Here is a 15358-nt window from a genome sequence, read left to right as displayed (position 1 = left end):
TAAATATCATAATTTATGATTTTTTTGTGATAATTACTGTTTTGGGACCAATTAAAGCTTATGTAAGTACTGTTTATCACTATTTTGAAAATTTGCTGTTATGATACCATCAGACTAAATGAAGCCACATTTCAAATCCTACCAAAATCTTACTTGTTTAGGTATTACAATTACATCATAATTACTAATATAAAGAAAAATATTGGTTAATGATGATCCTTACATTAGAGAAGCAAAAATTATAGAAATTGAAAAATAATACGTCTCAAGTAGTTATTTCATCTTAGAAGTGAAGCTACGTATGTAAGTTAAATTTCTTATGGAACTTAATGGAGTAGCTCCAGTGGAGCTTATATAATATTTATAGCTGCATTATTTGGACAAATTTTCAAACTTCATAATTTACCTATATACATATATTTCAGCAAAGATTTTATACCTGCTAAGCGTATGACTGTTCTTAGATTTGGGACAGATATGAAGATTTAAAAAGATACAATTTTCATGTATTGAGTCTATTATTATATCTTCGTAAAGTCTTTTGGTATAAAATATTCAATTATTATATAGAAAGTATAAATAAGCCAGTAGTGGGCCTGGTATACAATGAAGAGTTATTAATCTTGCTACGATAGAAAAAAGGTTATGTGGTAAGGCCAAGGAATAAGTAGTGTATCGTGGTTAATCAAATATGCTAGTATGATTTAGAAGGATTACAAAATTTCAAAACTATTTTTTTCCTAACCTGAAGCCAGAGTGAATCAGCCTTAAATTTTCTTTTACTTATCCAGAATGCATGCCAGAATTTTAGATTATTACTATAGATATGATTCTGCTATGGTTTTTGTAAGGGGCTAATTTAAAGAGCTTTATGGCTGATGAATACTTGGTATTAGTGAAAATTTACTGTGATTAGATAAATGCTTCCACTTGAATCTGAATAATACCAATACACATTCCAAGAAGAAAGAAATATTCTTTTGCTTTTTCCAGATCACTCAAATTAAAGATTGCTGGTTAAAGCTGCTCTATTTGTTAGAGGCCCTTGGTAGCTGTTAATTAAAAAAAAAAAAATCAGTTTTCATATATAAAAATATGATAATTTATGATTTATCATAAAAAGGGTATTTAATAAATCAAAGAAAGGGTACCCTAAAAATAGAGATGAGGGTATTTTCCTGTTTCTTTTGCCCTTTGTTTACAAACATGCCAACTTTTGAGACCATGTGACTGATAGAAAATTCCAACATGTAACAAATCTACCTGTATGGAATCAGAAAACTTTCTGCTTTACCCGCTAAACCACCTTTCTCTTCTGAAAGTGAAACAGATATTCATTGCCTGCTATATCATAATCTCACACTTTACAGACTAGTAGAGTATACATTTTACTTTTTCTTTTTAGTATCGGTTTAGAAAAAACATTTATTTGTTGTGCATATTAAAACAATGTCACTTTTTCCCCTAATAAAGGAATCCTCTTGTTTTCAATTTCTACAATATATTACCAAAGACTTGCTACCTGTTTGGGTATGTATTTTATAAGGTACAATGCTGTATTTAAATCATTTAGTCTTGTATGAACCACATGATTTTATCTTGTTATAATTATACCTATATATGCTTCTATTACATTTGTTTTGTTCCTGAATTCATATTTCTTCTAATCATCACACTGAATTTTATTGCACAAAGAAATAAGTTATTTGGAATGTGTTTCACCTATATTTCTATGTATAAGAAAAGATGAAGGTTATAAGCCAAAAAAGTAAAGGATTTGATCAACTGTATTAAATATTAACTTTTTAAAAACCAATCATCGATTTGTGTTTTGTTTTCCTTATTGCTTCCAAACCACAGGTGATCATTTATAATTGTTCTCTTAGTTTAGAATGTTGGGAATAGAAGAGAGGAAATGGAACAGAAACCTATGTGGTTTATGAAAGATTTCATGTCAGTTCCAATGGTAAAATGCAGTCACTATTAGAACCTAAAGTTATTCTAAAAAGAGGTCCCACTTGACATTATTTAAGTCTTTTACTTCTACCCCCCTCATCTCCAAAATAAGATCCACTGTGTGTGTGTGTGTGTGTGTGTGTGTGTGTATGTGTATGTTGTGTACATGTGTGTGAAAGAGAGGGAGAAAGAATAAATATGATCCATACTACAGTGCTACTTTTTTCCCTGGATGCAATATGATTTTCACGAGGGAATATACTTGCTTAGTTTCTATGATGATAGACATGATACCTTAGACCTGGTTGTCGGAATACTCACTTGGGAGAAAGGTGTTAGAGAAAAAAAACCCCACATTTTTCAATAAAAATGTAAGCTCAACTTAAAAGAAAATGATGAAGCATGCTTTTCTTGTGACACTACCTATAACTTTATCCCTCTAAAATTTTTAAGCAAAATATCGCCTAAAATTGGTAAATAATAATGGTAAGTTTCTCAGTATTCTATCAGAAAAACTGAAACAAAGTTTGAATAATTATAGTGTTGGGTTCCATTTCAATAGTTTCTTTTGAGAACTAAAGCAAATTAGCTCAAGAATCAGTATTTCTACACTCTCGATCTTTTGGCTTTAAGTGGCTTTTGAAGGGAGTATCCCCAGATGAGAAACTTCTAACACTCCTGCAGAGATGACCTGCTTGAAGAACTGGCTGCCTGATTAACTATTAACTGCTCTCAATAGGATTAGATAATTAAGGACATTGATGACCATTAATTAGGAGGAGGGCACATTAATTTGTCACTGGATAGGGCCCTTACAATGATTTATAGGTTAGTGCTACTTGCAAATGTGAAGGGAAAGAGAAAAAGAGAGAGAACCATGAAGTTACCTTATCAAGTGGCCAGCTAAAGAGGGCAGAGGGTCAAAAAAGGGCCAAAGTGGTCACTTAAGGGTGAAGTCCCAAACACCAAAGCAGTGCCAAGCCACATTGACCATCATTTGGTGATGAAGTTAAAAATATGCTAATTTATTGGTGGCAATTCTCTCTTTTTATGGTTTCAAGCAGTTAAGACAAGTGGCCTGCTTAAGAGCTTTTCATTTGAAAAGAGATTAAACAAAATGGTTTGTCAAGGCTGCTTGGCTGTTTTATGTCTTTGTTAAAAAAAATTGCACTGACTATACTGATAACTATCACATCACCCAAAAGCCATCTCTCCCTGAGCATTTATTTCGTTAATAAATACATCAACTCTAATTGCTTAATAGTGCTATGTTCATTTGCTCTTTAGCAAGATTAAGTTGAAATAAATCTTTTGTACTACTACTTTCTGTCACTACTGCTTGCACAAAGGTCACAAAAAAAGTTTAAGTTTTGTAGAAAATTTACTTACAGACATTGGTGTAAATTATACTTTGTTTTGTTCAGCATGGAAAGCGGAAAGGTGATTTCACTAATAGTAAAGAAAACTGCTTTTAGAATGTAGATAAGGATCCTCTTTTCTTAGCCATACACAATTGTGGGTAGCATTCACATTCCACACACAAATAAGCACAGCTCATTAACATTTAATTAAATATGCTTTTGAAAGCCTTGGAAATACGCATGTCATACTTATCATGTAAGTTTGACGCTTACTTTGAATAGACGTGTAAAACAAAATCATTTTTGCTATACTCTAATGATATGCCATTAAAAGAGGAAAAAATAAGATAGTTGAAGAACATTATTTCATGACACCAAAAGAACTTAAGAATATCAGCAGGAAACATTTTCTAAGAATTTCATTAGTGTAAAAAAACATATATATACATATACACATAGACTATTTAACCTCAAGACCGTCAACTAAAATACAAAAATTCTCTCTTACCTCAATGGTGAATAGCTTCCTTTTTAATTTAAAAGCTAAGTCTTTGACATCGGATACATCATAAATCAAGTTATTAAGCCGAGGAATCTGTCGAATATGAATCAAACCTTGTGAAAAGGAAATTAAAAGAAAAAAAATTAAAAACACTGTCTTGGATGCATAAATTAAGAGTCTCACAGCAGAATCCGGTAAATTTACACACAAGCATCCTCCCCTTTTAAAACTGGAGCTTACTACCAGGAGCAATGAAGCAAATGGTGTGATTATACTCAAGTAATCAAGCAGAATAAGATAAACAGAAATCCTTGTGCGAGGAAAACTAATTGCACTTTGGTACAGAAGTACAGATGTAAAGAGGGATCTTAATACTTGTCAAAACTACAGCCGGTTTGTGTGTGATTTTCTCTTGTATTTACAGTAAGCAAATATGGCTATCACCTTGCATGCTGCCCACGGCACCACTGAGTGATCTTTATTTTATTAAATGCACCAGTAAGCAGCCAGCAAAACAAGGCTTATGGGTTACTGATAACCAGTGAAGCACTAATGAAAAGTATTTCATTTTGTACCTTATTAATGACTTGAGCAAACCACTGAAGAAAACTACATTTCAGAGCACACTCTAGGATCAAACATTAACCCCTATGCCATCCCAAGACACTCATTTCTGTGGCATGTTAGACCTTTATGTAGCTGTTATAAGCTTTGTAACAGTGCTAGGTAAACCGTGAGCCTTGGCCTCTTGTCAGTAGAAACACTTGCTAATTTTTTCTGACAAGGGCAGTGGATGGCTTTTGTGCAGCTTAATGCAGTTTCTGACTAAACTCGGGGTCATTTGCCACAGATGAAGACATGGGAGATCCTTCGGTGTATCTCCCTGCCTGACTCAGCCCATATTTAAAAATCATTACCCCAAAGACATTGATCTCTAAACATGGGAGAAGAAAGCAAATCCAAATCTGAACAAATGAGATGCATCTTATTTAAATAACTCCTCTAATAAATAGTTTGGTGTGTGTTTGAATGCTTAGTAATGTATGTATTTGTTTTAGCTTAAAAGGGTAAACCTCTAGGTGCTTAACTTTTGAAATGGTCCATTCAAAAATAATTCACTGAAACATTTGATTTAATTTATTTAACTTAAAAAAATGCAAACTATGTTAAGAAGACAGCTTTTAGATACAGATTAAAAATATCTTTTTAAAAAGATATTTAATTAATTTATTTGACAGAGAGAAAGAGAGAGCACAAGCAAGGCAAGTGGCAGACGGAGGTAGGGAGAAGCAGACCCCCCTTGGAGTAGGTAGCCCAATTCAAGGCTCCAATCCCAGGACCTTAGGATCATGACCTGAGCCAAAGACAGTGCTTAACTGACTGAGCCACCCAGGCGCCCCCCCAGGTTAAAAATATTTTAAACAGAGTTACTTGGTAAAATACATTAGAAATGAGCGCATTAGACTTTCATTTGTACATTCCTCATGTTAACTTGGTATATATATACTTGCTTAGCTGCTAAGTCAGGAGGCCTTTATACAATGAACGAATATGGTTTATCAGGTCCCTCTTATTAACAGAAATGTTACTAGTTGTCAAAATCACTCAATCTGTTGGTAATAATTTATTGATCTAGAGATTTCAGCACAAAATATCATAGCCTTTCACCCTTGAAATGTTTTAATCAAAATAACTGTCTTAGAATGTAAAATATAATTTATTAAATTTATTAGGTCACAATACTTACACATGATACTCAGATATAATTTATTAAGGTAATATTTAACTTGAGTTGTTTAAAAAAATAATAATAATAAAGGAAAAATAGTTTATCCAGTTATGAGACAAGTTTAAGTCCTAGGGTTGTAATGTATAGCGCGGTGACTATACTTAACAATAATGTATTGTGTATTTGAAAGTAGCTAAGAGAAGAAATCTTAAAAGTTCTCATCACTAGAAAAGAAAATATCGTAAACCATGGTTATGTATGTTAACAAAAGTTAACTGTGGTAATCTTTTCACAATACATACATCTATCGCATTATTACTTTGTATACCTTAAACTAATACAATGTTGTATATCATTATAGCTCAATAACAAATTAAAAAAAAGAAATAGTTTAATCTTAATAGTCCTCTTCCTATAATAGTGACTATAAAAGATTAAATAATTATACATAGGGTTAATCTGGGCATATAACATACAGAGTTATGCAAGTTAATATCATGAAGCAAATGATTTTATGTAGCTTTTGTTCATAGCTTATATTTTCTAGCCTTTAAAAAATATTTGATTGTTACATTGTGCTGTTTCACTGTTTTTTAAAATTTGTATGCTGGGGCACCTGGGTAGCTCAATGGTTGAGCATTTGCCTTCGGCTCAGGTCCAGATCCCAGGGTCCTGGGATCGAGTCCCATATAAGGCTCCTGTAGGGAGCCTGCTTTTCTCTCTGCCTATGTCTTTGCCTCTCTCTGTGTCTCTAATGAATAAATAAATAAAATCTTTTTTAAAAAATAATATTTTATGCTGACTCTTCAAAGTACTGGTGGTTATCATATAAAGTATCTTATAATTTTTTTTTGACTGTAAAAATTGTCATAGTCCTGCAATCACAGTCTTAAATAATCTTCTAGCAGGCTTCAAATAAACTACTCAGTATTTAGAAGTTTCCATGGAAGTAGGCCCACAATAATAACAGCAATAATTGATATTTACTCAGTATAAGTAAATAGGTAAAAACCATATTGCCTATTTAATTTAGAGCTAAGATGTACAAAACTATTAAACCTTTCCTATTTCAATGGTTCTATGTAAGAGCCTTTATTTAAAAAAAAAAATCACCAAATTAACCAAATGACAAAAATATTACTAAAAACTTTAAAAAAAACAACTAGAAGTCTGATTAATTGACCTGTATTTATACTAGGATGACAATATTATAAAATTTGCTCATAACTCAACAAAATGAGCAAAGTCCAAACATAATCAAAGATGTTCACTTTCTGAAAACATGATTGACTAGGACTTTTAAAATCTAATAAGTATGAATTTTATTTTTCACATATTAGGCTTTGTAAAGCATAAATCACTATTCAAAACTGTTATTATTAGAATTAATATATTTATTTCAAACATGGCTAATAAGTTTCATGACTTCAAGTTCCTTGGACAATAAAATTATTATCTGACTGAGCCATGCCTTAGTACTTGGGTTTTACCCTTTCAAGTAGCTACCATAGTCCATAGTCTTAATGTAGTTTGGTGATAAGTTGCCATGAAAGAATGGTCGGGGGCGGGGGGGGACGGACACCTGGGTGGCTCAGCCGGTTAAGAGTCTTGCCTTTGGTTCAGGTAATGATCCCAGGATCCTGGGATCGAGCCCTATATGGGGCTCCCTGCTCAGCGGGGAGTCTGCTTGTCCCTCTCTCTCTGCCTGCTGCTCTCCCTGCTTGTGTTCTCTGTCAAATAAAGAAATAAAAAATTAAAAAAAAAAAGAAGAAAGAATGGTCAGGAATGGAAAACATTTAACAGATAAATTATAAAATTCATGCTACTTGACAATAGATATTATGACTAGACATAAGGCTTCTAGGTACCCTAGAGGCAACCTAGGATATTCTCTTCTCTTTATAAAGGTGCTGCTTACCATGATAATCCTTATATAATGGGTTGGTTTCTCTTTCAGAACCAATAAATGATTCCAGACCAACAACTGTATCTGACAAGTTTGTAACACGAGCAATAATTGCTTTATTCTGTAAAACAAGAAAATAAAACACTCATTTTATGTTTAAAAATATAACACATATTCACTGCCATTATGCCATCTCAATGACAAATTGTAGAGGAGACAAATTATCAATACAGAAAAATAACTCAAAGCTATCACAGGCTGAAAACTGGATGAAAATATGTACTTAATTGAAAATTCCAGCCCATGTATGTATGCTATCCTAATTAGAAGAGCTAAGGGGATAGACCTTATTTTCTGTAGAGAACATAAATTGATTATTTTTCTTTGCATTAAGAGGCAAGGCTACCTTTATCCTCACATACTATTCTTTTTCAAATTACTTTACTCACTGGAAAATCTGATAGACATCAGGATTCAGAAACAGTAGATAGTACAGTGTAATGTGTAAAGCAAGGTCCCACTATCATCTGTCAACTGGGACCAGGTCCCAGTCCTGTAACAGCTGAGGTCCTCTGAATGGTTTTAGAAACACGGAAGGGTCCAGCTAAGAGGCTGCAGCATGGCTAGCTCTGGAGTCTTCTGTTCTCTCCTTCCAGATGCTGCTATTTGGCTCTGGGATAACAATAAAGGCAAAGAAAAGATGGTAGATGCCTAGCACTAGACTGGTAGACTACCTTTTTCCCAACACAACCTGACATGAACCAAAAACATTGCTAAATAATACACTGTATAAAAAAGGTAATATTTTAAGTAGCAAAAGTCCTAAAATACCCAGAATTTCATGGGTATAAAAGATCATTAAAAATATAATCATTAAGGACCCTATAGTTCCCTTGCATTATTTTATTTAATGGAAATTCAGCATTTCTTTTAGCCTGTGACAGCAAATATTTCATATGTTAAAGCATCTTAGAAATATATTTGCTCTGAAGTTCTAGATAAGGTGAGAAAATTGCTCTTTGTAAGATTTTATAATTTTGAAACTCCCATTTTATATACTGGTAATGTCTACCAGTTTAAAAAGAATCTTTAGAAAAGAATGGGAAGTGTAAAACAGTCAAGAAAATTTTAGTTTGATCCTATGTTCCAATAGGGGAAAGTCCAAACACAATGAAACACATTCACTTTCTGAAAACATGATTGACTACCGAGCTTACTGTTATTTATCTGTTTAAGTCCTCTAGTAAAGATTGCATAAGAATGAAAAATAAAAGAAAACTGGTCAATGTCACCTGACTTGGTCTGAAATACATAGTAGCTTCTGTCACTAAACATTATGCTGAAATGACTAACTCATACCTAGGGCAGTATTTGAAACTCCTCTGTAAGTAGAAATGTGTGTTGTATGAAGAATGTTTCAGCCTTTGAATCAGTACTCTTAAAAGGAACCAGTAAAAATAATAATCCTTAATTGGCTTTAATACTCTCAATCACGTGGGTACCAAATATAGAAAAACAAACATAATTTGAAAATGCCTATTTTTTTCTAAGGCAATTTTTCATTCAATGGTGGGAAAATAATACAGATTGATTCCTTACTTTCAGTTCTATGCCACAGGGGATGGTCCTACTCCAGGAATAACAGGGGCTTCAGAGGCCATAAACAAGTTCCTCTCAATATTTCTTTAGCCAAAGACTATTATATCAAACTCATCCAGGTTGGGTTTCAGCCAGTTATTCTTCACCCAAACAAAAATGTCTGCCAGACATTCCAACAGCTGGGAGACAGTTCACAATGAGTCAACTTGAAAATGATTCATTGTGCTGAGTACTGAACAATGTTGGGGTGGGGGTGGGGTGTGGCTGGGTTGGTTGTAGAGGGTGAGAACAAGTGGGAGATGAAGAATAACCATGTGGTTCTCCCATTAAGAAGAATCTTAGATAACAACCAGCAGGCTCTTATCATTTCATTTTTAGGATAAACTCAACTGGGAAGAGTACTCCTGTCATGGACCCTCAGATGAACAAGCACTTATAAAGGCTACTGACAGTATTTCTTAATCAAAAGGTCAGATTTCCTTTTATCTATAAATACAAGACTAAACCTTTGTATCTAAATATCTAAATCTAAAATGATAAAAGTCAATTTTTGTTAGAACTCAACTATTTAGATATTCAGTGATATAAACTAGAGTTTTCTCAGTTATTTTAATAATAGAAATTGTTACGTTTAAGGATAGAATTAGTCTTCCATTCTAGTAGTATATAAGGAAAGTCTTATATATTTAAATGGACAACCTGACATTTTAAAGAGGGCTTCTTTCTTTAACCTTAAAATTTACTAATAAACCATTTAACACCCTGTAATATTTGTCAAAATTATAAGTCTTTTTAAGGTAATTTATGGAAGATTTAAAAAAAATCAACCCTCCACTTTGCAGAGGAAAACTAATGAATTCCAAAGTAAAAGATGTATATAGCCAGGATTTAAAACTCTCAGAAACTCATTCATAAATTTAATTTATTTTGTTTCTAAGCTCCGTGGATTTACACTACAGTTATTAACTGCAAATTAAATTCTATTTTAAAAGCTTTCATGAAGTATTAGAGCAAGAAAAGTTTTAATCATTACCACAAAATAAGTTATATTCAACAATGACCTTACTGCTTTCTGCACAGCAGTTTTGGAAAATAGTTTATATAATGTGGCAAACTAGACGGTAGAAGTTGTACAGACAGATAGCAAAAAAAGTCTATAGAATAAAAATTACTAGAAATTATATAAGAATAACATCAAAGTTTCTGTCTGAGATTATCTTAATTATAAACTCATTTAGTTTTCCAGTGATGTATAAAAGCATTTGGGGATGTAAATGTAAATATTTTTTAAAAAGCCAAAATAGTGTTACAGATTATTTCTGTACCTCCAAGATTCATAGGCAGTATGGTATATTGATGTAATCATATCTTAAAACCACTCTTGTCAAAACGTCTTTCGTAATGCTAATACTAAGTGGTCTTTTAGATAAAGGTAGGCAAATTTACTTAAAAGAATCTAAAATTAATAGCTTTAAAAATCCTCAAAAGCATAATAATCACAATTCACTTTAGGAAAAATACACTATGGACAATAAATTGTCATAATATAATTCAGTGTTCAGAAAGCTTTAGCATAATGATCTGAGCAGAGGCCTTGAAATTGGAACTTCCACATTCTCATCTTAACAGATTCTAAATGTTTTTATGTTATTAGCCAAAATGTAAAACCTCTTTGGTCTGCAGTATATGTAACTGGAAATGGAGTAGTCAAGGTATTTGTGCATCAATTGCTTGGACATAAAGTTTGAGTGATTTTTGTGTTAACTTTGAAGTTGTTACATTATAGTTTCTAATAAGGAACATTTGAGTAAGGACATTCAGGATTCACCAGTAGGAGTAAATTAATGGTTATATTTATGCATGGCACAATGACATCACCCAAGTATGTACAATGATACTGCTACCCCTCCTCCTTGCCCATCTGGATGTGAAAATCTAGGATGGCTCAAAAATCCTCCCTATACTAGACAAATCTCCCTTCACTCCTGGGTGAAAGTTGTCAGCTCTGGACAGTCGCCAAGACATGACTAGGAGGGAAGCCAGAAGAGAAGAGAGCCAGTGTCCAGGAGTTTTAAGAGTTTGCTGGCAGTCTCAAATAGCATTGTATTAAGTTACATAAAAGGTTCTTAAAACTTTCTGTTGCAGTGCAATTTCTTAATTATTTAAATTTAAATCATGTCAAATGCTGTTGCAAATAAAAACGGCAAATCAGATTGTCCAGTTGATAACCTTTTTACTCCAATTTTAATTTCACAAAATATTTCAGAGTTTTTGTTTTGATTGTTTTTTGTTTGGTTTCATAGGATGTTTCCTGTTTTCTTTTATGGAATGGTAACCTCTTTATTAGGATATGCCAAATCCATTAAATGGATTTTAAATAAAGGAAGATTAATTTAATGCTCCCTTGCAATTCAAAGCTAATTAAACCAAAACTATGAACCTTAAGAGATAAAATTCAACTACTGCCATATAAACTCCCTCCATTTTCTAATAAAAATAGTTGAGATACCTATTTAGAGTAACCAAGTAACAATCAGAATACCTCAAACCCTGAATGTTTTCTTACTTTCTTTGACCCAATTATCTCAACAATATAAAAAGACACAGTTTGTACTAATACAAAGTATACTCCCAGGAAAGACTTTTAACAAGAGAATTAAAAAGTAATTAGCCAATCATTTAATTATTAAGAAGCTTGAAAAGAATAAATCAGTTGACATAAAGCATTTTATGCGATGCCTTAAATAAGTTCTTGAGTTATTCAAATAAGAAAGGCAGCAAATATACATTTGCTATATATTTGAGTATATGGCACACACATCAGTTTTGGGACTTCAATACTGCAAAAGCACTATTAAGTTAATATTGAAAAGTTAAAGAAATATTTAAGTTATTTTATGTTTGAAGCTACTATGTAACATGGGGTGTGTGGGGGGAGGCAGGGGGGAGAATCCCAAGAAAAGCAAGTATACTACTTAACACCTCACATTATAATAACATTTTTCTGAGAAATGATATGCATAGAAACACAAACATATTAGAATTTCTGGCATTTCTTTGTCATCTAATCAAAATATGGAATAAAAGGATAAATCTAGGGATGTTTAATGAGGTATTTGTTTTTCTATGCTTATTAAGTTCCACATACTATAGGATTGAGGCTATGAAATAATAAAATTGTTTATACTGGAACTTTTTACAAACATTCTTTCACCTTCCCTAGAGCTGTCACTTACTTCTGTAGATTAAATTTTTATTTTATGAAAAAATATTTTATAGTGGGAAAAATAATTCTGTTCATAATTAATTTTGAGTTTAAGAATACAGTTTTATCAAATAAAGTTATGCTAGTAAATATTTGTAATCATAATATCTTAATGAAGGTATTAGATTAAATCTTTCCAGATTTAATACCAAACTTCTATTCAAGTTCACACAGTTAATTTTAAATCACAGAAGAACTTGTGTAAATTTTAAAAACTGTAGTTATAACACTCTCTTGGTAGCATCATATACTGATATTTACATAGAGAAATCATGAAACAAACATATTTTGATTCCTTTTTCTGATTTTTAAAAACATAACCACAAAGGAGCTAATGGCCAACATTTTTAACCTCAAGGGCAAAATAAATGGCTAAACTGTCAAATTTTACTAGAATTAAGCAATGGGGCCACATATTTTTATGATTTCTATTTGATTGAAAAACTTGGTTTTCTAAGTTTTGGCATGAAAAAAATTTTTTAAGAACACATGGTGTTTTTTCAGAAATATTATTTACATTTACACTGGTCTCAAATAGTACTTGCTTTGCAGAACGTTTACTTACATCCGTTTTCTTTTTTTTTCAGTTTTCTCTTTCAATAGGTTATAGTATCAAACATTTTTAAAAAATCTTACATATTCTGAAAACTTTTATACATGGAGTAAACAAAATACTGTAATGAAAAGGCTGAAGATAATAATGGTATAATATTCAAAATTAATTTTAAGTGTTACTCATAAATGATGGTTTCATATTAGATAAATTATTCATATGGACATTTGTATTTTTTGTTTAAAAATGTTTAACGGGTAATTTCTTAAATCAGAAATTTGTTGGTTACTACTTTATACTTGAAACCTTTAAAATGTAATTCACAGATGTCCAAAAGCTCATAGCTTGCCTGGAAAAACAATTGCTAATATCCAAATATCAAACAGAGCATCCAGCTGATGTTTGGGATGCAGTGGTAGGTTAAAGATACTAAAGTTTAAAATCAGCTTAGAATAATCCCATATTGAGTATAAAATGATAGCCTGTCATCAGGAACAGGCTGACAGAGCCAGGTCCAGATGGGAGACTGGCTGGGAAAAGAGCTGAGGCAGGTGGGAAAATGATGGGAACCTGACGGCAGACAGGACTACTCCCTCTGCTGGCAAGGTTCTCATCTGCTTGAATTTTTAACTAATGACTAGCTTTTCTTTAATTATTTAAGATAACACCAATAAATTATGTAAGGTGTTCCTTTTTTAGTTGGCTGTTCTGCATTTGCACATTTTCAAATTCATGGTATCCTATTTTTCACCAGATTAATTTCTCAGAGATATAAGGATCCAATGTTTCACCAGGAGGTCCAATTATTTATCTTGTAATTTAATTGCATCCTAAGCATAAGCAAATGTAGCATTGCTTTTATAATATAAGGCCTTTAAAAATTAAGAATGCCTTTGATTTATATTTACTGATATATGTGTCTTCTTGAAGAAGAACATTTCTACGGACTTCACAATCTCTTTCTCAGGCTCTGCATAATGCCCCGTAATGAAATAATATAGAAATGAACCATATAAATCAACTATACAGGGAACAAGGAAACAGCATGTCACAGCAAAACAGCATAGATGTACAGCGCCAAACCTATCTGATAATCTAATGATCTGAGTTTACAGATATTATGTACTAATATGTAAGAAATTAAGAACTAATGTTTACACAAAAAAATTGTTAAATTTTACAGAAAAATTATTCAATATTTGATTTTCAATGTAAGTTAATAGCTGCAGCAAAAACATTTAGTAAAAATCTGTTCTAAGATTTTGGCCTACAACCAGAAGCTCCCAGAACAGGAGGGATCAGCTTTTTCACCCACTGTTCTCATCTGAATCCTGGCTTAAAAGCTATTCCAGCTCCCAGCTTTCCAGAAGGCTCCATCCCAGGAATCCCTGCCTGCCATTTGGTTTGCTGATTTTAATCTCTCAGGACTTTCTTACAGTGGCTCTACTATGCTGAACTGGCACTTGCTTCTAGAAGTGAGTTATTATTAAACCTGTAGGTCAATTGTGGCACTAACAACTCTTTGGAAGCTTTCAGCCACAGTGTACAATTTGCTAGTCTAATTAAATATTAATTCTAAGTGTTACATTTTGTGGCTAAGAGCTTTTATTTTCCATCATCAGCCTGGAAGAGAAAAGAGGTTACAAGGCTAATTTAATCTCTCCCCTTGTCCTCCCCAACATTAAAGATTAACTACATAGGGTGCAAAAACATTATTAAAGAAGCAGAAACTCTTTATATAATAATAATAATGTAATTAATAGCAAAGGGCTAAAACATAATGTTAGGATATAATATTTGACCTAGTACTTAAAGAGCTTTAAATTATAATTTAGTTACAAGCATATTTTGTTTCAATGTTAAGAAATAAGTATCCTTTTTGAAAAGAGTAATCTTTCTTTAAGGGAAAGTATGCATCCAGGTGTATACATAGGAATAATTCAAAACTTAAATTTTCTCACAGGTATTTTTCAGATAGCTTGTAACACCAAAGATTAAAAGCTTAGTAATTTTACTTGTAAAATAAATATACAATTAAATAAAGTTGTATTTATTTTCTGTACATAAGAAGTGATGAAGTCAAAGATAGTTTATAATAAAAATAATAGACGTTAAAGATCCATTTCCCTTTTTTCTTCTACCATATTCGAGTGGACTGAACACTGAGGTCTCTCTCTGCTTCTGTTCCCAGAACAGTTGTGTCCATGCCTGGACACTGGGCATTATAAAGACTGTAGTCCAACAGCCAAAGATTCCATATGCCCAAACAGATGACTCAATCTCCATACTGAGATGAGACGTTTCACTATTTCTATCACTGATATATTTGAAAAATTTGGCTCTAAATAGTACTTTAACAACCACCACCACTACAAGGAAGTACAGTATGTATCACCATATGAAGTATAACATCACAAAGTTATTTTAGAACAAAAAAGGTTTTAAATTAAAATTACTTTTCTTTTTATGGCTTGCTGAATATGCTTT

At 32.3% G+C, this 15358-nt stretch overlaps 1 protein-coding gene across 1 annotated transcript in view; it reads right to left on the bottom strand.

The window, feature by feature from the left end:
• ELP4 (elongator acetyltransferase complex subunit 4) overlaps positions 1–15358 on the bottom strand; it is a 240991-nt gene that overhangs the window by 117319 nt on the left and 108314 nt on the right. Inside the window, exons 8-9 of the mRNA XM_026012786.2 lie at positions 7467–7575; positions 3826–3932 (exon numbers count right to left, since the gene is read on the bottom strand). Of these exons, the coding sequence (XP_025868571.1) occupies positions 3826–3932; positions 7467–7575 (216 nt within the window). The remainder of the gene's footprint in view (positions 1–3825; positions 3933–7466; positions 7576–15358) is intronic.

This window comes from Vulpes vulpes, chromosome 5 (assembly GCF_048418805.1).
Source record: "Vulpes vulpes isolate BD-2025 chromosome 5, VulVul3, whole genome shotgun sequence".
Classification (NCBI taxonomy): Eukaryota; Metazoa; Chordata; class Mammalia; order Carnivora; family Canidae; genus Vulpes; species Vulpes vulpes.
This window is presented reverse-complemented; position numbering and strand designations above follow the sequence as displayed.